This window comes from Bombyx mori, chromosome 12 (genome assembly GCF_030269925.1).
Source record: "Bombyx mori chromosome 12, ASM3026992v2".
Lineage (NCBI taxonomy): Eukaryota > Metazoa > Arthropoda > Insecta > Lepidoptera > Bombycidae > Bombyx > Bombyx mori.
Genome location: NC_085118.1, coordinates 7050784 through 7078014, shown reverse-complemented (window position 1 = coordinate 7078014; position 27231 = coordinate 7050784). Strand labels below are relative to the sequence as shown.

Sequence of the window (27231 nt, the reverse complement as noted above, 5' to 3'; positions counted from 1 at the left end):
ATAACATTACATCATTACGACGAAGAAGCATTGATATTAAATTACAAAAACATAATTGCCTGCAGGTTACGTAACTGTTTTAATTTTTAAATATAAACTATGAATAGGTCTCTGTCACTGACTGGACATGAGAAAATCGATACCAGTAAAGTTGTACGCAGCCTTTCTTTTCATATCTTTATTTTCATAATGGTGGACAATTTAATTAGCTAAATGATTGCCATCAATTATTTTAGTTTTGCGAAACATTCATCATAGTATCTCATAAATATTTAAGCAAACGACAAAACATGTAGAGTCTACAAATAACGGAAGCAAAAAGTGGCATCTGTTGGTCTTTAGGAGAAACGTAGTATCGCGATTTCAGATTAGAAAAAAAAAGACAATCACCACAACACAGCTCACTCCATGAAAACTTAAATCGAAAGTGGATCGCATCAAGATTTATTACTGCTATTCTTGGTGTTCGTCACTCGCCCTTTCTACCTCTACATGCTATTACAACTCAGTGCAGTTCCTATAAGGTACTTATTTATAGGTGGGTCCTCTGGTTTTAGAAATTAATTGTCGTCTATAAGCAGAATAGTTAATAATGGTATAACACTAATGAGCTACCACGGAAAGATCTGCCGTAAGCGTCGATTTTCTTAGCTAGTCACGATAATGATTCAGTAGTCCCTCCCTACTACTCGCTACTGCTACTGTGCTGTGAGGTCATCACGGAGGCGCTCGGGAAGTTAGAAAATTGCACCCATCTGACGGTGTCCGTGATCGCTCACTCGTCTTGGAGAAGTGGGAAAGTCCTCCGGGCTTCCACAATCCCTCCATCCCAAGTTAAACATGCAGAATAAAATTTTCTTAACGGATTTGTATTATGATCAATTGACGCTTATGAGAATTTACTTTTTATTATTGTTCACCATATAATTATATCAATGTCATATAGGTAATAAAAGTACAGTCACTTCCGTACAAAGGATGCTTTTTATATCTTTGTTACAGTGACACATATTTAGGCTATTTACCATAAAATATAAATAAAACAAATTATGTATTTGGATATATTTATGTACAAACATTTTTAAGTATATAAAATTATGTAAAAGTATAACAATATTATAAATTTATAATAATTTAAATACAACATTTATTTGATTAAATCTTATATTAGTTCGATACATAGCTTAATATGCAGGGTGTAAAATAAACGTTGACAATTACTTAACGTAGGTAAATGCAAAAAAAAAAATGTGCTAAGAGTTAATTGATTAATATGTCTTGTGCTTTTGTAAATTCATACATATTTTGTGAGCGCGTAATCTCAAGCGAATTCATCTGGCGGGGACGCCTTTTCGCCTCGCGCGAGACTGGACTGCGCGTTACATTGCGTGCAGTGAAAAAGCATTTATTAAAACATGTTATCCTGACAACCGTCCTCTTAAGATAGTCTCTTTAAATAAAAAAAACTTTAAGTTTTAGCGGAAATTCCAGTTACACTACAAAAAATTCAATTTTGGTTAATCACGATGTAGTATAGGTATGAAAAATTTTAAAGGACGGAAAATACGAAAATATTACAGCAGTAACTTTCTCAAGGCACAAGTTTATCATCAATAAATTATTATCTTATTATAATATAAATTTTATAAAATAAATATGATTATATTTTCTATCAATCAACTATGCTTACTCATAGCTCTAGCATAGGATCGATGTCTGCAACTTTGGTGGTCAGTGTGCTTAGTGCGAGTTTTTTAACGTTCTCGATAGCGTAAAAGTTAGCTCATATTTGTATGGAATGGGACCGTTTACCTACGTTTGCCGCTAGGGGCGCTGTTCCAACTGCATACTAAATTGGGTTAACTTTTACGCTATCGAGAACGTTAAAAAACTCGCACTAAGCACACTGAGCGATGTTCTAAAGATAGCCGCTCCCTTTCGGCATTTGCTCTTTACTTTTTACATTAAACTTTTGTAGACTCCAAATCGCGGAATTATGATTTGAAGATATTTTTGTTTAAATATACTGCAACAACAAATATTCCGTTTTTGGTCACTTCCCGATTTTGATTTTAGGAGCAGTCAATAGTTCGTTCTGTTTTTTTTAAATTACGAGCTCACAGCGCTCTTGCTATTAATTTGATCACTGATTACATTTGTACAAGGGCATAAGTGTGAACAGTGACATTACATTAGCATTGACACAGGCGAAGTCAAGTGTTGTCATTTTACATTCATTGAATAGGATAACCTCCAACTTCCGTTTCCTTTAGCGTACTCTTAATAATATATTTTTTTAAACTTACTATAACGGAACATAGGTTTTTTTAAGATATAAAAACAATAATTTAAAACTCGCAAATGACTGAAGTGATTTAACTATCCAGACAAAATCCTTGTGATTTCTAAAAACGATGTATGAAGAGCTTGCACAAATTCGGTACTACTATTGTGCGTTTTATAACTGCTCACAGCTGCACCTAGTTTATCAGGAAAAGCCGAGTACCTGTAAATATATAAAAATTTACTTAATTTAAATTTTTAAATAAAAAACTTATCTTAAAATATCTAAATTATGTAATTTTACAGTACTACTTATATAAAATCACTGATTCCAACTGACTGATCATCTAGGGACAGGTCAAACTGCTCATTTTATAAAATTAAGTTTCGATAACCTACATTTAAATTTTGACTACCAAATTATATGAGAAAGCCCATCTTTACCACGTTTTTATCGTAGATGCTATAATCTAAAATAGGCCTTTAGTAACCTTATATAATTTATGTCTCACAGCGAATGTCTTTAGGCTGATAATATTTTCACATACCCACTGAATATTATGTACTTTTTTTAAAAGATTTTATGGCCTGGTAACACTACTACGTATTAGAACTTAGACTTTTTGGCGGGAACGCGAGGAGTGAAGTTGTGTGATTTGTTTTATTTTGTTTATTTAGTGTTTCTTCGGGTTTAAATGTGTAATAATGGTGGTTTATTAACTGTTTAATATCTGTGAAAGTGCACAAATGTGAGAAAATGAAACAAAGCCGCTGGACGTAACTTCTCGGGATCCTCCAAAAAGTCCATTGAAATAATCTTAGTAAATGACCACCATTTTACTGAGATTATATTTCATCCCATTTCATTTCCTTTAATTTCATCCCAGTTGATTAATGTCTCAAATTAATCATCTTCATTTCATTTCACTCCATAATATCATTTTTCATAAAAAAATGAATATAAATTAAAATAAGACATGACTTAAAGGTCTCAGTTACCAGGTCATAAAATCACAAAAAAAAAAATTTTTTGAACTTAAATGTACAATCCGTAGGTACCTACAATACATTTTATATTTAAGCTAAGAGGAGTGTCCGTCTGAGAATACACAATAATTATCTAAATAATCTGTTTTATTTCGAGTACACACCCACGATCGGTCACATATTATTTAGTGGATAAAATTATGTACTCTTCTTGTTATCTACTAGACTGTATATGTAAACTATTTAAAAATAAATTACTTACCCAATACCGAATCCCTCCTGTGCAACTGGTCCAAATCCACCTGCCATTACACTGGGAGCCGACAAAGTACTTGTACTAAGAATTGATTTGTTTAGGAACTTATATTCGTATGAATCGAATAATTCTGGTCTTGGTATATCATTTTCTTCAGCGATCTTCATAAGAGCGAACAAGTGTCTATCGAAGCCTTGGCCCATGGCAGCTTGTTTTACTAACTCAGAGTGATAGGCGGAACACTCGCCCATAGCTACTCGAAGTTCATCTTTCGACTTTTTATGAACATTTAAAGCTTCGCAGAATGCCTGGAAAATATACATAGTGATAACAAATTACACTGCTGCAATCATCTATGGGATTAGAATGCATTCTTTTATCAGTTTATGATAAAATTATAACCTTGGAAGGATTTGCCAAACAACAATCGTTATATGACATTAAAAAATACCGTTAGGTTCTCTGATTTATGTGAACATGGGAAATTTTACGATAGCTTAGTTTGGGATCCGATTTTTTGAATATAATGTTGTGGTTGCATTTTAGGTATTATTGTTTTTTATAGATTATATTATTGCTACGCCGGCAAGATCTATTGCCGAATAGCGAGAACGAATATCTAAGGAATTAGTAACGTCGAGAAGTATAGCGCCATCTATTGTCACATGGCGGCAACAGACATCGAAGCTACTCGACTTGCCCAGAATGTTCTCGATAAATCTAAGGATGTCTAGCGATTATAAAAGCGTTACAGAAATTGAACAAAATCAGTAATCGGAACTACTCGAAGCGAAACACCGAACGGATCACCTGAAGCGAAGCGTAAGAAGTGAATCAAGAATTTTAGTGTTCGTTAAAGTTAAATAGAGTTTTAATTTATACTTCGGTAGAATTTTTATTTATCCCGAACGCCAGCGCGTGACATTATTACCTTAGTTTTTTCGGTGCACGGTCGCATTGTTTCAGTACGTCCATGTTTAAAGGCAGAGGTGCTGCAAGACTCGTAGGTTCCAACGAATTTACCCTTTATCAGATGATATGCCGCCTGATATACATCAACACAAAATATATTAGTTGACAATCACAAAGTATTTTTATCATGTTAACTGTTTAGCCCATGTGACCAAAATAAGATCGTTTAACTCTTTTTTTTTAAAATGAATATATATGATGTATGATTTTGTCACTTGTTATATCCGTAATTTCTTTTATAAGATCATTTCGCGGTCGTGGAGTTTTAAGGACGTAACAGCAGTCTACATTAATACATAAAAACAGTAGTATAGATTTTTTTGGATGGGAGGAAAATAATTGCTGTTGTAACGGATTGGCGAGCACGGGCTCAGCCCGGAGGAATATGATTATAAACTTTGCGTTTTTTAACCTATAAATAGAGGTGACTAGATTTTTTTTTATCGCTAAGAGGGGTGTACTAGTTTACAACCCATCCGCTGTGTGAGTGGTTACTGGAGCCGATAGACATCGACCACGTTACGTGAGATCTAAATGTCAGTTTTTATAATACATACGGCTGGCTCATCCTTTTTTTTTTATTGCCCTTGTAGGCAGACGAGCATACGGCCCACCTGATGGTGAGTGGTTACCGTCACCCATGGACTTCGGCAATGCCAGGGGCAGAGCCAAGCCGCTGCCTACCGCTTAATACTCTCCACAATCCTCGTTTGAAGAAGGACAAGTCATAGCGCTCGGGAAAGCCGTGGAGGGGAGCTCATTCCATAGCCGGATGGTTCGTGGCAAAAAAGACCTCTGGAAACGTACTGTAGATGACCGCAGTGGCTCCAGGTAATATGGATGAACTCTCTACTCCGGTGGCGGGCGGTGCGATGGTAAAAACGAGATGCCGGTATCATCTCGACAGGTCCTCAGAGCACTCCCCATGGAACATACGGTACAAAATACAGAGGGAACCAAAGTCCTCCAAACCCAAACGCATTACTGCTTCACGGCAGAAAGAAGTAGGGTGGCGCTACCTATTTCACTGTGGAAGTAATTCGTAAACATTTGTCAAGTACATATTTCGTTAGAAAAAATTGTACCTTCCTGTAGACTTTGAACACTGGCTTAGTCGCATTGTTCGATACGAATGCACCGGGCATCTCATCCTTTAGGCCAGTGATGGGCAAAGCACGGCCCGCGGAAGTATTTAATCCGGCCCTACCGAGAGTCCATCCATACTAATATTCTAGTCAGCATTTTGGCGCGTAAAATAAAATCTGACGTTTATAATTGATAATCTTCGAATTTTTTATGAAAGCTCCAATTCGTCAGGGGTGTTTTGAGCTTTCACTATCTCATAATTAATTTGTCATCATTACAATTATCTCGGCAGACTGTCACAGGTATTAGTTTATTTATTGAAAAAAAAAAAAAATCTTTTCACCTATCTATCACACGCCTAACAAGGCGTAATAGTAAAAGGTATTCTGTTTATTAAAAAGCTTTAATACAAAACGCATTTTTTCTATAATTCTGGCCCTCCTCTAGAATTTCTTAAGCTTTGTGACCCGCCATTAAAAATGTTTGCCCACCACTGCTTTAGGCCATGATGATTTCATAAAAATTCATTCATTAAATTTACACAATAATTACTGTTTATAGAAGACAGTAAAATTGAATTTGAATATCAATTACTTAAAAATAATAATTTGTATTAAAACTTACTTGAAAAGCTAGTTGCATTATACAATCTGGGCTAACTTTGAATTTCTTGCAAGCTCCTTTGGTGAGGCCTTCATATAATATGTAATCAATGCTCAAGGAGTCACACCAGTTATCATATTCTTGCTTTGCGTCCTGAATAAACTTCTTCGATTTTTCATCAAGGTTGAATTCTGTAATTTATTTTATATTTTTTTAAGGTCTTATTGGTTTGCTTTTCATTCGGTGGACGCTTCTCGTATCCCTCCTGAGGATGAAGAGTGCAGAGTCGTTTAGTGGGTCCCGTACTAGGATCCCACTTAAACCGTAAGCTGCTGTGAAGGCGGGATCTCTTAAGAGATTCGTCCGCTAGCCCATAGAATAAGTAAAATGAAAAAAAAAACAACTAGGTTTTTTTTTATAAATAGATTAATTTATGTTTATACCTATGTCTCACGTATACATTTTTAATAAAGCATATAAAAAGTGTGAGGAGCAAATTTTTAATTATTCCTACACTTGTGAAATCGAAACTACTAAGTTAATGAATTATTATTTCCCTAGTCAGGGCTGATGTATTTATTATACATAATTGTTGATAATATTAACATTTATTTATAATGATAATTCTAACCTTATCTTAACACACGATCTTTATTTCCGTTATTATTGCAAAATAAATAATAGTTTAAAAAAACGAAAAAACACGCTTTATATAAAATTCGACTAAAAAATTGAAAATAAATTTTAATAATTTTAAATTGGAAATAGTGTAAAATATATTTTATTGTAAAAAAAGCGTGGGGTGCATGGCATGGTGTTATTAGTTATAAATATTTTTCTGGCAGATATGAGTAGAAGAATTATTATTTCAATAATATCTTAAAAAACACCCCACGCTTTTTTGCACTATTTTCAATTTAAAATTATTAAAATTTATTTTCTATTTTTTAGTTGAATTTTATATAAAACGTGTTTTTTGGTTTTTTTAATCTAATATTTATTTTTCATTGTTTAGTTAAATTTTCTATATAAGCGTATTTTTAAAACTATTAAGTACTTTAACATCAATTCCTGCCTTATCCACTATAGATAAAAATTGGCAAAAATCTTATTTTGCAAATTGAATAATGGATAATCTTATCAAATTAGTGTATTGTCATCGGTCCTCGATAAATCTACAAAGTTTGAATGAAATCTGGCCGTTTAAAGTGGGTCAAAATCGCGTCTAAAGGAGTCAATTACAAACAAGTGAAGCTAATATAAAGCGTGTAAAAATGGAATGCAAATTCATTGTTTTAATTATAATAATTAATTCATTGATTCATCCTTGCACTTACGTAGTTCTTGAACAGTAATGTTTGAGGTTGATGGTTGAGAATCTGGATGTACAAAAGGTTTTGTTGTTGTTTCATTGTATATGTCTTGGAAGAACCTTAGCACAGCTACTCCATCTCCCCAAGAGTGTTCAAAATTTATCCCAGACACTCCATCCTTTGTAACAATTAAGCTGAATGATTTATCAAACCACCTGTAATGAGATTGTATCTATTGCAATTTCTCATGTGATTTCCTATCTACACAGTGATAGACAAAATCAAAGTCTATACGGCTGCACATATCGGAGTTTCAATCCCGTCAGTAAATTCGGACTTACATTACGTTTACGAATGGTGTTTTTTTTTTTATGATTGAAAGATTACTGGTGGCCCGAGGGCCTTTCCAGTTTCACCAGGACTAGTGGGCGAGCAAATGCTCAGCCAGGAGGGGTGGGATTTGCTAACAACTGCCCGAGCGCCTCCGAAGGAGACCTAACAACTCAAGAGCAATTGCTTCGCGAATGAATCTACAACCGGATCGGAATCGCGACCCCCTGAGAAGATCCGGCGAGAAACTCAGCGGGCTGATGTATGTGTTAGGTTACACGTCGACTTCTTTGTCGAGTTCGACGAGTACGGTTACCGGGGTCCCTAAGCCTGCTCCTAATGTTAGAGCTGAAGGCGTCTAATGCAAAGGTTATTGGATCTGATGGATCCGTAAGGACGTTTCTAGGGCGTCGACGGTGACTGGTTCCTGCATGATCAGGATTCGGGGAGTAGTCAGCGGCGGCAACGATAAGGCGATTATCATGCCTTCAGCCTTACCGAAGTACCGTTCCGACGCTGACTTCATATATTTCCGGATTGATTCGAGGCCCAGGTCTTCGTGTAGGTCGACGTTCCTCACGAACCACGGGGCCCCGACGGCTAACCTGCAAAAGCGGGATTGTAGGGATTGGAAGGTGTCTATGTGTGTGCGAGCAGCGTGAGCGAACACCACACTCGCGTAAGTCATAACGGGCTTTATGCCAGTTTTGTAAAGTGTCACCTTGTTTCGAAGGGACATTTTACTCCGCTTACAAATCATGGGAGCGAATGGTGGTGTGCAAGACGATGGAATAATTTTCGTCTAACAAAAACTAATCTACTAATATTTATAAAATTTACATAATTACTGGTAGTTAAGAGTAGTATGGATTCAAACTCTGTATATTTCTGCCTGAAGTGAAAAAAAAACCGTAGGTTTGCTTGCCTTTTTTAAGGTTTAAAGGTATTGTACAATATAAAAAAGTATATTTAAAAAAATCACCTGTTATTTCCATTACCACACAAATAATGTTTCAGAAGTTTATTTTTATCATCTTCTATAACATCATCGTCAAATATCAAGTTGAATATAGCTGTATCTAATACATGTAATGCTTGTTTATTTCCATTTTCTTCAAGGTGAGCTCTTTGTTTCGCCCACAAATCTCTAGTTTGGCAGGTCAAGTAACCTAGGGGATGTTCAGCCGAACCGGTGTCATCTCTAATAATTTTAGATAGGTTTCCAAGTAATTCAGCAGGAGACAATAGGTTGCCTAAAAATATGATAATTTATGAATTTTCTGTGTTATAATAAGAGAAATATCATCATTCTACAGTCACACGCAGAAATAATACATTTTCCTTACATGCAAGTATTATCTTTTGAAGTCCTTAGATAGTTAACATATACCAGAGAAGATGACATTTTTATAGTTTAAGTATATGGTAATTAATAAGATGATTTAGGTATATGATCACAAATATACAACTACACATATATGTCTTCAAATTACTTTGAATACTGAAGGTGAGTACTATCATCCTGCCTGTTTATGTTTGGATATAATCATGCATTCAAAATTTGAAGGATAAGATACACAAATTATACTAAAGAGCTTGAGATTGCAATCTCAAGACTTAAGTAGTGGCATTCATAATACATTTATTTTTTATTTATTGTATAATATATACAGGTGATGGAACTAACAGCTGACCTGGTGTTACGTGGTTACATGGCAACATGAATGGTGCCACCCACCTTGGGACAGAAAGTCTATGATTCAGTTATATAGTCCGGCTGTTCAATCCTTCAAAGTGTAATGCATTATTGGTTAGCTGCGGAAGTAGACAGGGTGAATTTACAGTGTGTCCTGCTCTCAGTCTATGGACTTATCTTGAAATCTTGTTAGTCAATCATTCTATCTAACAAAAAATGGTAGTCAACAGTGTACATCAAATCACATCATAATGTAAACAGAAATGTTAATTTGCTGTGGTTAAAATTATAGAAAAAACTTTTCTTCACCTTAATTTTAAGTTCTTAAATAAAATGGTCTCTGAAACATCCAAAAGCAAAAATAAGCACATAATTAAATGTTAGATAGCTTTTTTTATTCTAATATGTTAAATTAAATCATATATGCCTTAATTCAGCAATTTTAAGCTTGTTAAGAATTTGAAAAGCAGTTTCAAGTAAAGATGGCAAGAATCACATGATAATAGTCAATAATACTTATAATGGGTTACACGAATTCACTGGTTACTTAAAGCAACTGTTACTAGTCCATAAATAGTATCATGTCACCCTTTTTAATAACTCCATAACTGTACTCCTAATTTCTGTTTTAAGTACTTTGGTTAGGGCATGTTGGAGACTGACATAATGCATATTAATAGTACCTACTGTATTTTTATTTAAAACAATAATCTATTGCTGTTTGAAAGGTAAAATAGTTATATTTCAGTACAATTCTGTTCAAGTAGCAAGTCTGTGTTAAGCAAGAGAATCTCAGGAATGTGGTAATCAATCAATAAATAATCAGTGTTGAAACCAGTCAGAACAATAAACAGTAGTTTTATACCTGATCAATCTTGTAAGTGAAAACTATGTAATAATAAATTATTATTCTAATTATGTGTAACTATTACTAAGTTTTTCTTATTAAGTAATATTGCATAACTAAAAGTGGTTTAATTACTGTTAACTTACCGTCCTTATCTAAGACATCAAATGCATAAAATCTTCCCCTTCTTTGGACTAAAACATGCTTGCTCTTAGGATCCCTGAATAATTTATCTTTACCTATTTGAGGTAAACGTGTAGCTCCAAATAGTCCAACAAATTGACTCATATCTAATGGAAATGCTTTGAATAAATATGCACCATACCTGAAGTGTAAAATTGGCAAAAAATAATTTTATCAGTCACTTTTTTACTATCATTAAAGTTTCATAATTTAATCTATGTAAAATCATAATTTCATTCTACTGTTAAAACTGAGACCTTAAAACTCCTGTCTCAAGGTGGGTGGCAGCATTTACATAGTAGATATCTATGAGCTCCAGTAACCAATTAACACAATGTGGTCTGTGACCTCATCCACCAATCCATGCAATAAAAAAAAATCATCTGAGGCATAGTGTTAACTGTGAATGAAGTATGTTTTGAGGTAATTACCAAGAGATAGCTTCAGGTAATAATCCAGTAACTGTTCTAAATAACGGAGTATCACTCTTTTTCGCATTCAAATGATAAACTTCTGGTTCCAAAATATGTTCTCTCAAAGATAACATAAATCTTACAGCACTTATTAACAAATTCGTTGCTCTAATCAATTGGTCATTATATTCAGGTTTGATATCATTTTGAAACACTAGATAGGGATTGAAGTTAATCGGTAAGGCAGCTCGATCCCGCAAATAGAGGTCAAACCAATAATCCGAAATGTAGCTTGTATTCTTGTTCATTTTGTCTTTACTAATCAACTTTTCTTGAATTTCAAGTCCCTCTCCGTTTACAAATTTCAAAGTACGTTGTTGTGCATCATCATATAAAGAGTTTGTTAGGAGTGGTTTCAAGGCCCGCAAATAGCGATCGCCAGTTTTTTGTAAATCTGGGATAGGCAATCTCGGTAGTGACTTTTGAAAGTGCATAGTGGGCACTTTACTTTTCTGAAGAAACTGATAATCAACATCTTTAATATGTTTAAATTTATTCGTGAAATTTCTTCTTTGCAAAACTTTGACTGTTCCCAAATTGTTATAAAAATATATCTTAAATGGTGAAATCATTATTCCTATAAAATACTTTTGAATTATTGAAGGTTAGGAATGGAAATAAAATACTAAAATGACACTCATCAACACAAGTTTAGGGAATATGGACTTATCCTATGATTATCAAACATTAGTCAACCAACCATTGAATTTTGAAACTTTTAATCGAACTTTGCCCCAGTCCCACACAACAGACTTTTTTTTTAATGTGGCTCGCACGGTTTGTGCATTAGCCAGTGTCAAATAATAAGATTATTTCGCCGATTTAATTATATTTACAGTTTTATCTATACTAATATTATAAAGAGGAAAGATTTGTTTGTTTGTTTGTTTCGAATAGGCTCCGAAACTACTGGACCGATTTGAAAAATTCTTTTTCCGTTAGAAGCTGACATTGTCCCTGATGAACATAGGCTACTTTTTTTTTTTTTGGTTTCATGTGTGTTTTAATGTTTCCGAAGCGAAGCGAGGGCGGGTCGCTAGTGAATAATAAAATTAATAAAAAACGAAGGAAACTGTCCATGTTAGCCATTAATAATATCAGTGTAAGTTTGAATTAAATTAGCAGCGTAGGACTGTATAGATGAATTAGGTTGAGAAAGTAATTTGATTAATGTAGTAATAAACTTTGCAAATGATAATATGAAGTAAATGAAGTAAAATGAAATGAAGTTGGTAAATAATGAAACATGGGATGAAATGAAATGAAATGAGATGATATGGGATGAAAACTAATTTGGGTGGACAAGCTTACAGACCACCTGGTGTTAAGTGGTTACTGGAGCCCATAGACATCTACAACGTAAATGCCCCACCCAGCTTGATATATAAGTTCTAAGGTCTCAAGATAGTTACAATGGCTGCCCGACCCTTCAAACTGAAACGCATTACTGCTTTACAGCGAAAATAGGCTTGTAATAAGAGAAAACCTTTAATGAATATAAGGTTTTAATAAGCTAAAATTAACAGTAAAATTTGTTTTGGTTACATTAGATACATTGACAAAAACATTAATAAAACAGATTGGCAATAACATCAACTTATGACTGATAGTTTCAAGTAAGAAGTTTAGATTAAGGCTGGATGGTGGTACCTACCCGTGCGGACTCGCAAGAGGTCCTACCACCAGTAAATCTCAATAAAATGGTGGTAATTTACTAAGACTTTCTCAGTGGACTTTTTGGAGGACCCCGAAAAGTTACGTCCAGCAGGCTTGAATCATTTTCCCACATTTGTGCACTTTCAAATGTAAAGGTATATATACCATACAGACAATCTGTTTTATTTATGTTAATGATAAATGATAATGAAGTGGAATGAAATGCAGTTAATTAATTCGGAACACCAATCAATTGGTATGAGATTAAATGAAATTAATGAAGATGATATGATGAACTCGTCGATTACGACGAAGAGTTCGACGAGCGAACTAATTCATAGACACTGAGCACAATAGCTCACTGAGTTTCTCGCCGGATCTTTTCAGTGGGTCGCGATTCCGATCCGGTGGTAAGATTCTGCGAAGCACTGCTCTTGTCAGGGCTAGTGTTAGCAAATTCTCTCAGTTTGAGCCCGGAGCTCACCTATCCGTCCCGGCGTAATGTACTAAGATTCCAAAAAGTATGATGTGGTCATTATTTGTTCAATTTGTCCAATCGAGTAGGCAAGGGGGACATAGTTGAAGTTTCAGCTACATAAAAAGGCTTTAAAACTTTTAAAAGAGTAAAGCTTAATCTCAATGTAGGTAGCGACATTCACGTTGTGATGTGTATGAGCTCTGTAAACTAAGCGTTTGATGGATCGTGAGCTCGTCCAGCCATTTAATACCAAAAACAATATTTTGTTTTAAAAGACCGACGCTAGTTAGTCAAGATAAAAGCTAAACTTCAGGGTACAGATCGAAATGAAGCGGAAATAAATAAATCGTGCAACGAAATTTATTAATTAAATTAAAATTATATACACAAAAATACATACATACTATACATAAGTGTAAATATACTTAGTCTGGCCGTAAATACTTTTACAATTAAAAATAAAAAAAAATCTATTGCAAATAATATTTATTACTTTTACAGTGTGTTAGTTTAATACATAAATATAAAACAATTTAATGTATAAAAAGCTTATTCGAAGTGGTCTCCATTGGCTGCAATACAGTCCTTTAAACGTTGAGGCCAGTCATCAATAGAAGCACGCACTCTTTCCATGGGAAAATTTTTCACTGCCAATCGTACGGATTGTTTTAGGGACTCCAAATTATAATGGCGTTTAGAGCAAGCCGTACTCTCTAAAACTGACCATAAATCATAATCCAGCGGATTAAGATCGGGACTAGACGACGGCAAGTCTTCAGCTCTGATGAAGTCCGAAACGTTCGTTTCCAACCGAGACTGCGTAGACTGAGCTTTATGACCTGGCACCGAGTCTTGCTGGAAGAACCATTCTTGATTATTGAGCATGGTGTTGTTAAGGGGCTTCACTACCTTCTCAAGAATGGTATCTTGATACACTTGTGCCGATGTTTTGATACATTTTTCACAAAAGTATGGCTCAGTCACTCCTTCATAGCTAATACCCCACCAAACCATCACTGAAGTCAGATAGTGCCCACGTTGCACTCTGTCGACTAATTGGGAAGCTTCCTTAGAGCTTTGAGCTTAAATACGGTCACTTTGTTTGTTAAAATGTTGCTCAATTGTAAAAAAAATTTCATCCGTAAACAAAATTTTTCTATGACCTCCCTTTGCGTACCGCTTCAGTAGTTGTTTCGATTTTACCACACTATTCTCTTTTAAATTATCAGTTAAAAATGACCAGTACGTCTCTTATAGGCTGCAAGTCCTAAGTCATCTTTTAAAATACGCGACATGGTTCTAGGTGCTATCTTCATCTCTCGAGATAAAACCTTTTGCTTTCGGACAGGATTTCTTCGAATTCTTTCCCTTACTGCTTTGACCACCTTTTTCGTACGAATACTACGTGGACGGCCAGATCTTTTTCTGTCACAAACACAGGAGATCTCATTGCACCTATTAATAGCCCGGTACACAAACATTTTACTAATACCAAGCGTGTGGAGAGTTTTAAAAATTGCATTTGGCTCCATATCTACTTCGTGAAATGCAATCACAGCGATTCGGTTCTCTTTATCACCCCACTCCATTTTAATATCGCAAAATATTGTACAATGTATTGGCGCCAAAATGAGAAAACTCAATGAGCAATCATATAAAAATGACAGATTCCAAATTCAAATGTAATATTTTGTTTATTTTTAATTGTAACAGTATTTATGGCCAGACTAAGTATATATGTTATTGTATAATAAATACATACAAACACAAATACACATGCACATATAAATATACCACTCTAAAAAATTTACATCTCTGTATGATTCTCTACTCTTTGCCAATTACCATACTCGAGCAGCTGAAACTGCCTGAAACACGTAGGTATTTTATTCTTGTGGTTATTTTAGTTAATTAATCTGGTTGAAGCCACTTGAAGCACAGGGACAGGGTTGAAGTCAATCCATCCACAGCACAGGCAACGTACATAGATAATACAGTTACACTCAATATTTAAGAACAGGTAGGTTGGAATTGGAATCGTTGGAAGCTTAATATGTAAACAATTGGTATAACTATTTATATAAGATTGCTAATAGACAAAACAAAACAAAAATTATAAGCTACCGTCACTCTAGCGACAGTGTTTTTAATAATAGAATCGTCCGTCATCTTTAGGCACCGAGCTGTGAATTTTACAACAAAAACAATCTACCTACTACAAATGCATTAAACAGCAATTTTAACGTAAATCATATTATTATAACCATGTGTTATTATGTAATATCTAGTTTCAGATGGACAGCTTACCAGAGAACAGTACTAATGGTGGAAGTCAGTTAGAGACTTCTGATTATTTGCATGGTGTAAAATCTTCAACATGTTTGTTGCTCCCAACAACACCAAGTCCAACTACTTTGGATTTTCAGCATCCTTTATCTGAAGAACTTATTGAGCAGCCCTTCCTTACATTAAATGGAGATAATATTGATATTGCTGACACCCAAAATGGTATTATTTTGATGTTTATTGTATAATATAAAATATGTGAACTTACAATCAATCCGATAAGAAGTAATTGCTGATGGCTAGATTAAGTTACTTTGCACCATATGAAATTTTTGACAAGGTCAGAGTTGTCTTGTGGTAATGCCGTAGAATAATTTCCCAGAAATAGGGAATATCCTGTAAAACACTGGCACTAACAATCTTATATACATCCTATATAAAGTAATAATTAGATTTGTTATTAGCTATGAATTTGACAGCATATAAAGATATCACAAAATATTGACAAAGAGTAAGAAAACAAGCAGAAAAGTTACCTTATGGCTATTAATAAATTAAACATGCTAATGGTTTCAAAAATATTAGAAAATATAGTGAAAGGAATAGTGCTGATTTAAATGGATAATGTCACACTACCATATTACGAGAGTGGGCACATTAAGTATGTGACAAGATTGAGAACATTAGAACTTGAAAGTACTACTGTTCTGTTTCTGAATATCCAAGAGTGTTTAAATGGAGTGGTATATAATTCTATGATTCTGAAAAGAAACGTTGAGTCAGTTAGTTTATTCATTTATAGCCTAGATGTAGTTCGCTCAAGGCCCATCTGTTGTTAAATGTGGACACACAGTACCACCTGCTTATGACATGGGGTTGTAGTCTTAATGGTATTATATAACACTCTCCCATTGTTTCCTCTATAGGTAGAGTCATAAAGTTATAATGAGCTTGACATTTATACATAAGTAAGGATTTCCTTACAATATTATTGAATGTTTCAGATGCTACAGCAGGTGATTCAAGTTCTTCGGCAGATTCTAACTCAGTTGTCCAGGATCCAGTTAGTGCACAATTGATAAACAATATTAGTATGTTAGATTATCAAACACTGAGTAAGAATGGGGATCTTATTATTGGACAGGTACAACTTCATTATTTATTCAACAGTTTGAACAAACAATAGTGACCTGAAATAAAAAATAATATTTTTATTTCGTTGATGGGTAAACTATCTCAGGGCCCTCCTGGTGTAAAGTACTTACCAGAGTTCATAGACGTATTGTCTATTCTACCTTGAAACTTGAATGTTTTGCTGCAATCGTAGCACTAACATGTAAGTTGGTGGTACCAACCGATGTAGAGACAATATAACCTACCTAACTAAATATGGGTTGGGAACCATAATATACTGCCAGAATATTTAAAAAAATGCTGCTGCACATTCTAATGTATCCCATAGTTGCCTTTTTTATGACACTGATGTGTGTCATTCCAGCCTGACAACACCTATTTAGTGATGATTCCTAAATACTATACACCATATATTGATATTTTATATGTGTTTTGAATTATGAAGCCTTGAACTCATCTGCTCATTGATGGCAGTAGGAAATTAATGTGTAGCAATACAAAGTATGTTGTCTAATTTCAGGCAGAAGATGTTAAACTGAATGGGAATTTGAAAATTAATAATAGGAAACTGCCAAGCTTTGTGAACTGGAACTGGGTTGTTATACGAAAGATTTTACTGTGGGTAGTACTGTCTGGGCTCATTGCTTGTCTTGCAGCTATCATTGGTATGATAATAACTATTCCTAAAGAATGTAATATTGACCTACCATGGTATCAAGGAAAGGTTTTTTACGAAGTATTTCCTGCCAGTTTTAAAGATTCCAATAATGATGGCACAGGTGATTTTAAAGGCCTGATAACTAAACTTGATTATATACAAAATTTAGGTGTTGCTGCTATTCGACTTAATTATATATTTCAAGCTGATCATTATCCTGAAGATTACAATAATGTAACTTCTATGTTGGACATAGACAGGAGCTTAGGCGTACTTAAAGACTTACAGGATCTAATATTTAATATACATAAAAGGAACATGTCAGTCATACTTGATTTACCAGTAATTTCAATGGCTCTTCCAAGTCTCATTTTTAACTCCACTTCATCTATTATCATAGCAAATAATACTGAAGTTAACTATTTGGATCCAACAACTGTTGCTATAATTCATTGGTCTCAAGCACAAGGAGTTGATGGATTTTATTTAAAAAAATTGGAAAATTTTGTGAACGAACCATATTTTGGTAGAACTCTTCAGATTTGGAAACAAATTATAGGATTCAATAAAATTTTGATTGCGAGCGAATTGGCTTATAGTAAAGCTACAGGTGATGCTTTGAATATTCTTTTGTCAAGAATTGATCTCATAGATGTTCACATAGATTTAGAAGAAGAAACTGCTGGTATTTGTGATAAAATCAAGAAGGTTGTGGATGGACAATTATGGTCTAAGCCTCATTATCCTTGGGTACATTGGAATATTGGTAATGTGAACAGTGAAAGAATAGCGACAAAACATATTAATAATACTTTAGCTTTGACAGTTTTAGAATTCGTTCTTCCAGGAACTGTAAGTATATTCTACGGAGATGAGATAGGATTGGGCGGTATACCAGATGATGTTGAAGAAGATTTCCATGAACACAAAGATATTCATAACTTAGTCCAAATGGCTTTTGCTGATAGTGAGGTGACCCCTACTAATGTTGAAATTCTACCATGGAACCTAAAGTCTGTACTAAAGCCAAATTATGATTTTCTTAATGTCATTAAAAACTTGATTAAGGTAAGAGTGACTACTCCTACAATTTACTTAAGAGCAATTTTCAAGGAGGGCGTTATGCAACCTAATGTAGAAATACGTCAAACGGAAGAAGATTTGATTGTGATTGAGCGTTGGTACCCTCGTAGAAATGCCTGCGTTTTTGTCGGTAATCTAGGCAGTAAGACTATAACAGCCGATTTATCTACAATGTTCTATGGTGGGAAAGTTATTGCTGGCACTAATTCTTCATTAATTGGTCAAGTATTGTATTTTGAGAAAGTGACTTTCTCGCCCAATTCAGCAATAATAGTTAAAATGGAGAAATAAAGCCATTCGAACGAATTTGTAGGGATAACATCCTAACCAATTCTTTAGGGCGATGATTACTTATGTCATTTTTTTTTTAAGTATTGAATTTGATTAATCTCAACTTTTATTTATGACTGACCATAGATCTGATAAGTATTATTTTTTGTTTTGTTTTAAAATTTTACTAATGTTACTAACATTAAAATAACGAATAATACAATCGTTTTCCTTTGAATTTTTATATTTTAGTATTGAATAATATTAAGTAATTATTAATATTAATAAATATTTGTACAATTCTCAGTTCCTTAGAAATACCAAAGATGGTTAAAACATTTTATTGTTTGTTAAAAAGTATTATCATATATTTGTACATAATTATGTACATAGTATATCTCGTATATATAAAATAAAAATTTGATGAAAAAGCTACATTTATTATTTTTACAAATAAACATACTTTGCTGTTACAACAAAAATTCATATAAAATAAAAAATCGAGCGAGTATTTCAGTGTAATATAACTATTAGATGGTGTATAACTATTTAAAACCATCATCATAATATATATTATATAGTAAATGAAATTTCGCGGACCCGATAGCGTAGTTTAGCTCCTTTGTTTCAGGGCTTATGATAGTGTGTTTGATTCCCGCTTCGGTAAACATTCATACATATAACAAGCATTGTGTTTGAATTAGGTCTGGGTGATATGTATACGTATATAAGTATGTATGTATGTATCAGTCTTAGGTTTCGATAGTCAAGGGTATCCTAGTTTGGGACCTGTGAGGGCTGTGTGTAACTTCCCAAATATTTATTATCTTTTAAATTCAATATTCCTATTATTATTTTTGGGTGGTAGGTACTAAGTATATTGAATGCCCACAGACCTCAAATAAATATCATTAACTGAACTTGCGGGAAAAGGACAGAGACAAATCCCTTACCCAAAAAACTACAAAAAATAGAAGTGCACTTGTTACTTGTGAAATGAACTTTTCTTGTGATTTGATTTTAAGTCGATTGCATGCAGCCTCGTAACGTTTGGCGCACGAGGTATATAGGTAGTACACAATCTCCTTGTTCGAAGAACTCAAACACCAAACTGCCAACACAGTTACTGTTGCTTGTTTCGTAATTGACACGATTATTTTAAATTTTACATAATTACGTTTCGTCAGTTTTGATCAAACCTGGCGATACGTGGTCGTTATTTCAATTATCATACTATTTCACATTATATAAAATGATATAAGTATTCAAATGTATTGTATCGTTGGAAAATTTAATATTTATTATCGATTAATTTCCTACTTCAGTTAATTAAATCAAGCATATATCACAAGTTTTGCGAAGCATCCCGGACAATCCTTTTTTTTTGGTTAAAATTTATTCTTAGGCCGTCGAGTATAAAAAAAAAACAAATTCTAAGGCACGATGTTCCTATAAAAATGAAATTTAAAAACAAAAGTGGGATATAGGTATTCTCGTTCACATAAGATCGCTATTCACAATAGAGTCGACTGAAGTATTATTTATAGAATTTAATCCGTTGAAAGATGCCGGTTATGCGATATTTTTAGTACCAATAAGTATTTTTAAATAGCATTTTCGGAGTTGGACGAATGCACTTTACAATAGATACATTTACAGTAACACCATCGAGATTTTGTGTAAAAAAAAAGTTATTCAGCAACAGTAGCAAGCTGGAATTCTTACAGTCAGTGTGCGACCTGTAAATTAGTTTACTCTCACTTCGTACTTCATTCCCTAAGCGTATCACTACTTTCGGATTCTCAGGTAATCTCCCTCGTCAATGATTTAAGTAAATTGTGTATAATCTGTGGGCTTCATTTATGTTGTCTAGTCTTAAATTAATAAAATGTAGGATATGAGATTGCCTTGCTCCTTATCACGCTGTTACTTAACTATAATATCCCGTGTCCAGATAATTTTGTAGTTATTGGTGGTAGAGCATCTTGTGAAAACCGCACGGGCAAGCACCACCACTTTGCCTATTTCTGCGGTGAAGCATTATTGCGTTTCGATTTGAAGAGTGGGGCAGTTGTTGTACTGTAAAAACTAAGACTTAGAGCTAATGTCTCATGGTAGGTTGCGGCATTTATGTTGTTGACGTATATGGGTTCCGGCCCACTTAAAAAAAAAAAAATCGTTTACTTTTCGCTACATTAATTTATTCAAGGTACTTAAATATGAATTAGGCATTCTGCATAGGTAATAATATTATTATTACGTACATCATAAATGTACTATCTTATAAGTTTCATTTTTTGAGGTCAATTTAAATCAAACAAACATTGATTTTTTACATATTAAATATTGATATTAACAAGAAAAAAAAGAAATTATCAAAAATATGTACATATTAAATGTTAAGTAATTACATTATTTGGGTCCACATTAATAGTTAATTGTGACGAGTGTAGTAAATATTTAAAATTATTATTGTTTATTAAACATAATTGTATAATTCAAGAAAACTTTAACAACAAAGATAAATAATGTGAAGTTGAATTTAGATTATGTGGGCCCAAGTTGGATTGTCATGATGCATAATATCAGTCTTTTAATGATACCGAATCGGTGGATGAAAGATCATAGCACTGGAAGGATTCACAAGTAGCATAGACGAGACAAAGTTAATGATGTCATGAGTTTGGTTGAATTTTTTTATTTTTTACTACTGCGGGGTGCACAACGTACGTGTTAGACATGGCTCTAGGTGTATGCACTTCCGACCCTGGTAATGCGGGAAGTTTGTCTGTAGGATTTCTTAACAAAATCTTTTTCTGCGACCCTGCAACTCTTTTGACATTGATTTCTTGTTTATTTCTTATATCTACGTTATCGGTGGTGTTGGGAGCGGACTTTGCACGTTCACTGTCATAATCAGTACATGTTTGTTTCGATAACTTTGGAGCACCAAAAGCTTTAGTTTGTTTGAGTAAAGAGCGGTCATTACACAATGCCGCTATAAGAGGTAAGTCTAGGTTTTTGCTTTTTTCCCTAAGCGTTTTAATGTCCAAATCACAGTTATTAGCGTGTAATTTATTAGCACTAAATTCACTTTTCACATTTGCACTGCCGTGTGGTTGTTTCGGTTCTTTTAGTGGTGGCAGTTTTTTCTTGTGCTCGTAGGGTGGCGGCGGCGGCGGTGGCATTCTCCTCATTTTCACCGGTGGTGGTTCTTTTATGAGAACCTTTTCGTCAGGTTTAGGTCGTGAAAAATCTACGAAACATGGCGGCATATGCGGCCTATCCACATTGATGGAATGATTGCTGAGAGTTGTTTTGCTCGTTAATGAATACCAGCTCGCACGCGTTCCCGGAAGTTGGATATAAGAATCCGAAAGGTTTTGTATTGAGCCGTATACGGACGATGCAGACAAAGATGTTGATAAGTACGGCGTGCTTCTGTATTGCAAACTGTTTTTTTGCATATTTGTCAGTCTGGATTCTGTTAGTTTGTGATCAAGATAATTTTGTTGAGAAATTGCTGGATCTTGTAGAGGGTAATAAACGTAATCGACGTCGCTGTACAGCTGTTGATGAAAAATAGGATTATGTGGGGGAGGTGGAGGAGGTATTCTAGTGACTGGTGGAGGTGGTGGAAGCCTAGATCGTCTTGGTGGGGGCGGAGGTGGAGGTAACTTCATCATCGCTACAAACACGTTTGAATCAACTCCAAGGGGTGGAGGGACTTCTCTTGATGGAGATAGATTACTTATTCCTTGAGCTAATTTTGATCTTTCGGCTCTACGACTTGAAGCCTGATGTCTTTTTGATTTTTGAAATCTATGTTCCAGCACCATGGGACTAGCGAAAGTTCTTTCACAGGGTGTATTCACTTCTCCTGCTTCTGCTTTCAGTATAGTAATCATTGGTTTGGACGTGACCATCCTTGCAGATACTTCTTCTTTATCTGACAAATGCGTCAAGGATGTACTCAATGTACTCAATGAGCATCCAGGATACGCAGGAGGGTCTTTTAACGGCGTTTTTATTTGTGATGGAACTGTTCTGTGGTTAAATTCATACGGCGGTGGCGGTTTTTGAGGAAAACTGGGCTTATTAAACGTATCCAGATTTATGTCTAATATATTTGGTAAAGACAAATTGAGCAGTTTACGGCTGTCTATTCTAGTCGGAGGAGTCGGAGGTCGGTCGAAAAATTGATTGTTGGGGTAGTTGTCATCGCAAGGGGCAGTGTCTTCATGACCCGGGAGATAACTGTCCCCAGAGAAAGGTAAAGGAAGCCTTACATAATCGGATACGGAATCCAGAGTGTCACTCACTGATTGTTTTTTAGGATAAACACCCCTTCCAACAATCAAATCACTTAATTCACTAGCTGTTAATAAGTTATGCTTATTATCTGTTGGGTCACTTCCGTCTCCATGGAACGAACTAGCACTTACGTTGGAGTTTGTTCGTTCTCTAAAAAGTATAATGTTTTCTTTATCGTGATCCTGATTTGCATACTTCGATGAACCATCAACGCAATCGGAACTTGGCACTTGTAATCTATTCGTTACGTGATTCAGTGTTTTTGCTTTATTTTTAAGAATAGACGAAATGCTGTCAAACTCTGCAAGATCATTCTCTTTTGCTTGCTTATAACAATCATAATGAGATTCATCGTAATCTGTTCGGCTATCTTCTGACATTGCATCTATTTTTAATCTAGTTGTTAATTCTGAACTAGTCATTGTATAAACACCGCTTGTTTCACTAGAAGCAGCTATGGTTGCCGGTTGACCTAACCCATCATATAATGCTGAAGCGGTATCTTGGGAGTATTCTAAGTCTATACCACCTGTGCTATTATCACTGATCATTGAATTTTGAGCCGTATGACTGTATCCTAATTCTAAGCTGCTCGCGTTTGATGTTCTACTTAGAGTACTTAGACCCGTCCTAGTCATTATAACTGTACTGCATGATGATGAGCATTGCGATCCAGTACATTTTAATTTGCTTGAAGTCGGACTGTCGCTTTCGACAACGCTTTGATCAGGCAAAGAAGTCGTTTCATCCATCTGATTTATCGAATGTTGTACTGCTTCCGGATTGAAGGTTTCATTTTTTAAAGTATTGTCACATTCTTCCTTTGTGCGTTTTGATTTGAATCTCGATTTTTGAAAATGAAAAGGTGATAAGCTATTAGATATATTTTCTTGAGTTGATTGACTGATAACGTACGAATTCGAGCTGTCTAACAAATGAGCAATAGCCAAACTTTCCGTAGAAGGTGCCGGAGGGGAGTCGATCATAATTTCTAATTCATCTTCGGATTGCACTCTGTCACTGACAATACCTGATGTTGTGTTGGAACTCGTTGAAGAGATGACCGATATTCTCTGCTCACTTTTGTTTTGGTTGTACCGAGAGTTAAAAGATTTTGAATAGCCAAAACAAAGTTTACGTTCTTCCTCCTCTTTTCTTAAAATCTCACTGAATCTTGGTGCTATTTTCATTGAAAACTGATGGGTTTCCTTACATAAAGCGAAAAGGTATTTACACTTTTCTTCGCTCGACGAGTACAAAGTTATTTTGCCGTCGTCCGTTCTAATCTCGAACTTCTTTCGATCAAAACTGAGTTTTCCTATAGCACTCCAAATAAAATCTGACAGCGTTCCGTTATCTGGTAAGATTTTTATGCCTTTTGCTGTAACGAGTAACCAAACGGTTCCGGGTTCTGGTTCTGATTTACTTTGTTTTAAGCGGTATCGGTGCGAATTTAGCGTGTCCGGTAACAAACAAACTTCACGTATAAATCTCGTCTCTGCTTCTGTTTTTGATAAGCCGTGGTGCTCACGATGGCAAGCGCGCATTGCCGCAGCCACCCAGTCTCCTGTAAGCGACGCAGGTGCGTATTCTTCAACTTTGAAGTAATCATGATTATCGTAGGCGTCTGCGTCTCCATACTCTGCTTGTAATGCCAAGCCAGAAAGCAAAAGCACCATCTCCGCAGGTATAGCGTCTCTGGTTCGAATATTGTGACGTAATTGTAAGAAGTACAAACGGCGTCCAACTTCATCATGTAATAGTAATGGACTTTCCACGTGGAATTGGACGATAAAATGCAATTCCAGGAGAGGTTTTCCATTTGCATCTAATCCCTGTAAAATAAATAAAATATATGTTAATGATTTCATGCAAATGTATTTTTATTTATTACATTGTTTATATTAGGAATAGTAGACATACATGAGTGTGTGATGATCTCCAACTCTTTGGTGCGTACTTCGACAATTTGCTCTCCAAATCAACAAACAAATACTCGCCGTCTGCGGAAAAGCAAAGCCATTAGGATTTCTTAGGGCACCAGGTGTAATCGCATCGAGAGATATGGCTATACCGGGATTCAAATAAAACAAGTACCAATTGTTGTAAGGAATCTTGTAAAACAGAAATGCCCAGCGTTGATTAGACACCGGTGCTAGGTCGTTTTGAGCTTGTTTGTACATGTAGATTACCATCGTTCTGTTAAACGTATAATATTTAATAGTTATGTATTCCAGGAGGGTGGCAACATTTACCTTAGTTTAAATAAACATGGGCTCCGGTAGACATTTATCATCAGGTATCGTAAGGTAGTCTATACATAAAATAAAAAAAGATTTCACTCTCTGTACCTACAGCTGTAACATGTTTCATTAAATTTATGTGTTGCGAAATATATACGTGTTACTTTGTACATGAAAGGCGTATGCTCCGAAAGGCGTATGTTCAATGTTCACTAACTACCGATGTGACGTTGTGATTTGAATAAAAAGTATTTATGAAACATAGATTATAAAGCAGCGCTTGTTTGCATAGATAAGCAGAATGCTTTGCAAGGAATGCGTTACGCTGTGAATAAATAATGCGAAGTGTAAACTTTGTGAAATCGTGAGGTGAACATTTTACGTGTGTAAAGTTGCGTAAACATCAGTGAACATCAATAGAATAATCTTTAAAACTACTTACTTTGTAATACAGCTAATCCGAAAAAATCCGTATCGGTCATGCCTCGTAGCTGGACATGTCCGTTGACCAATGCTTTTAACTCTTTGACTCTTGATTTTGCTTCCACAACGAAGTGAAGAGGCTGTGCTTGACCGGGCATGCGGAGGGACAGAAACCGAGCACCCGCGCCTAGAGCGCGAGTGTCTCCGCCTAACGGCCCGCGAACCGAACACAGAGCGCGCATGTCGCATCTCGATGTTACTGTTACACCCTCTGAAATAATAAATATTACATTATTATTTTTAATTGTCTTACGGAACATTGTGTACAAATTCAGCACTTCGTCTTGTTTAGTCGTGCGCACAAGGCTTATGTCGCAAGCCAGATTTTGTTTCTTTTTACTTGTGTTTTTTATGTATCTTTTTTAGCTTGTGATGTCTATTGTGTGACTAATAAATAAATACAGAAAAAATTGGATAGAATAAGCAATGATACATCTCATAGAGAGTTGGTAGGGTAGTAAGATCCGTTACTAGTAAATTACTAGTAAACATTACAGAATCACTGGTGGTAGGACCTCTTGTGAGTCCGCACGGGTAGGTACCACCACCCCGCCTATTTCTGCCGTGAAGCAGTAATGCGTTTCGGTTTGAAGGGTGGGGCAGCCGTTGTAACTATACTGAGACCTTAGAACTTATATCTCAAGGTGGGTGGCGAATTTACATTGTAGATGTCTATGGGCTCCAGGAACCACTTAACACCAGGTGGGCTGTGAGCTCGTCCACCCATCTAAGCAATAAAAAAAAAAACATGTACCGAACAGGTAACAAAGTAAACTTCCTAAAATAAACGCAGAGTTAATCGGGAGAAAGTAAGGTTAAAATAATAATTTTAATTAAAGTTTTTTCTTTGGAACAGAACAAAACGAATAAACGAATCTTTAGGCGGTAAAGGCGTTTTTATTTACTTTTAGGCAATTTAACTTAAATATTGTATAAGATAAGGTAAATATATACGAAAAGTATAATCTGAAACAGGCTAAAAGAAAATAAATATCTTTTTAAAAGAAATATTTTCTTTCACAGTTGAATATTAATGTCTTAATATTTATTTCACACGTAAACCACAAATATCTAGGTATCTGTATAACAGGTATTATTTTGTTAAAAGTATAAGTGTACATAAGAAGTTTCCGTGAACAGCTTCCACTATGAACGAAATAATATAAAAAAAATGAGTAATTACTAATGGCTTATCGAGATTCCGCAAAGGTACCTAAGTACCGACCTTTCGCCTATTTCTGCCGCGAAGCAATCGTGCGGTAAGGGTGGATCAGTAATTAAATAATCGAGATTTCGTCCTGATTTGTTTTAAAGTGGATAGCGACATTTAGTTTGTTATGTATGCACATCAGAGATACCATAAGACCTACGGTAACAATTTTATACCAGGTGAACTCTGCCATACCTAGTGTGTCTATCTACAATAAAATCGTTAGTTTCTACGCATACCACGTAGACTTAATTTATAAAAAAGGATAGTAGATGCCATACAACTCGTTTAACCATGGGTGTATTTCAGATTTTACATCTAGCAATTATCACCCAAATAGAAGATAATAATCTTCTAGATGAGAACTTGAATTCCTGTATATATAAC

The 27231-nt window shown here is 35.0% G+C and overlaps 3 protein-coding genes across 4 annotated transcripts in view; 1 reads left to right on the top strand and 2 right to left on the bottom strand.

The window, feature by feature from the left end:
- Positions 1 to 1047: 1047 nt before the first annotated feature.
- LOC101742025 (carnitine O-palmitoyltransferase 2, mitochondrial) lies at positions 1048 to 11808 on the bottom strand. Its single transcript, XM_038014590.2, has 8 exons — positions 10988 to 11808; positions 10520 to 10698; positions 8813 to 9083; positions 7525 to 7715; positions 6209 to 6378; positions 4458 to 4571; positions 3533 to 3834; positions 1048 to 2506 (listed from the first exon to the last, which is right to left on the bottom strand). The coding sequence occupies exons 1-8, from the start codon at positions 11599 to 11601 to the stop codon at positions 2380 to 2382; spliced, it is 1968 nt and encodes a 655-aa protein (XP_037870518.1). The 5' UTR covers positions 11602 to 11808; the 3' UTR covers positions 1048 to 2379.
- Positions 11809 to 13511: 1703 nt separating this feature from the next.
- LOC101741728 (alpha-amylase 3) lies at positions 13512 to 19025 on the top strand. Of its 2 annotated transcripts, none has more exons than XM_038014589.2 (4): positions 13512 to 15183; positions 15452 to 15671; positions 16454 to 16593; positions 17104 to 19025. In XM_038014589.2, exons 2-4 carry the CDS (start codon positions 15458 to 15460, stop codon positions 18613 to 18615), a joined length of 1866 nt encoding a protein of 621 aa, XP_037870517.1. In that variant the 5' UTR covers positions 13512 to 15183; positions 15452 to 15457; the 3' UTR covers positions 18616 to 19025. The 2 variants fall into 2 exon arrangements, with proteins under 2 accessions (XP_037870517.1, XP_004929480.3); XM_004929423.5 differs by having other exon boundaries at positions 14726 to 15040.
- LOC101744950 (protein expanded) overlaps positions 18821 to 27231 on the bottom strand; it is a 23362-nt gene continuing 14951 nt past the window's right edge. Inside the window, exons 2-4 of the mRNA XM_038014587.2 lie at positions 25594 to 25845; positions 24832 to 24911; positions 18821 to 24743 (exon numbers count right to left, since the gene is read on the bottom strand). Coding sequence (XP_037870515.1) covers positions 21270 to 24743; positions 24832 to 24911; positions 25594 to 25816 — 3777 coding nt within the window. The 5' untranslated portion in view covers positions 25817 to 25845 and the 3' untranslated portion in view covers positions 18821 to 21269. The remainder of the gene's footprint in view (positions 24744 to 24831; positions 24912 to 25593; positions 25846 to 27231) is intronic.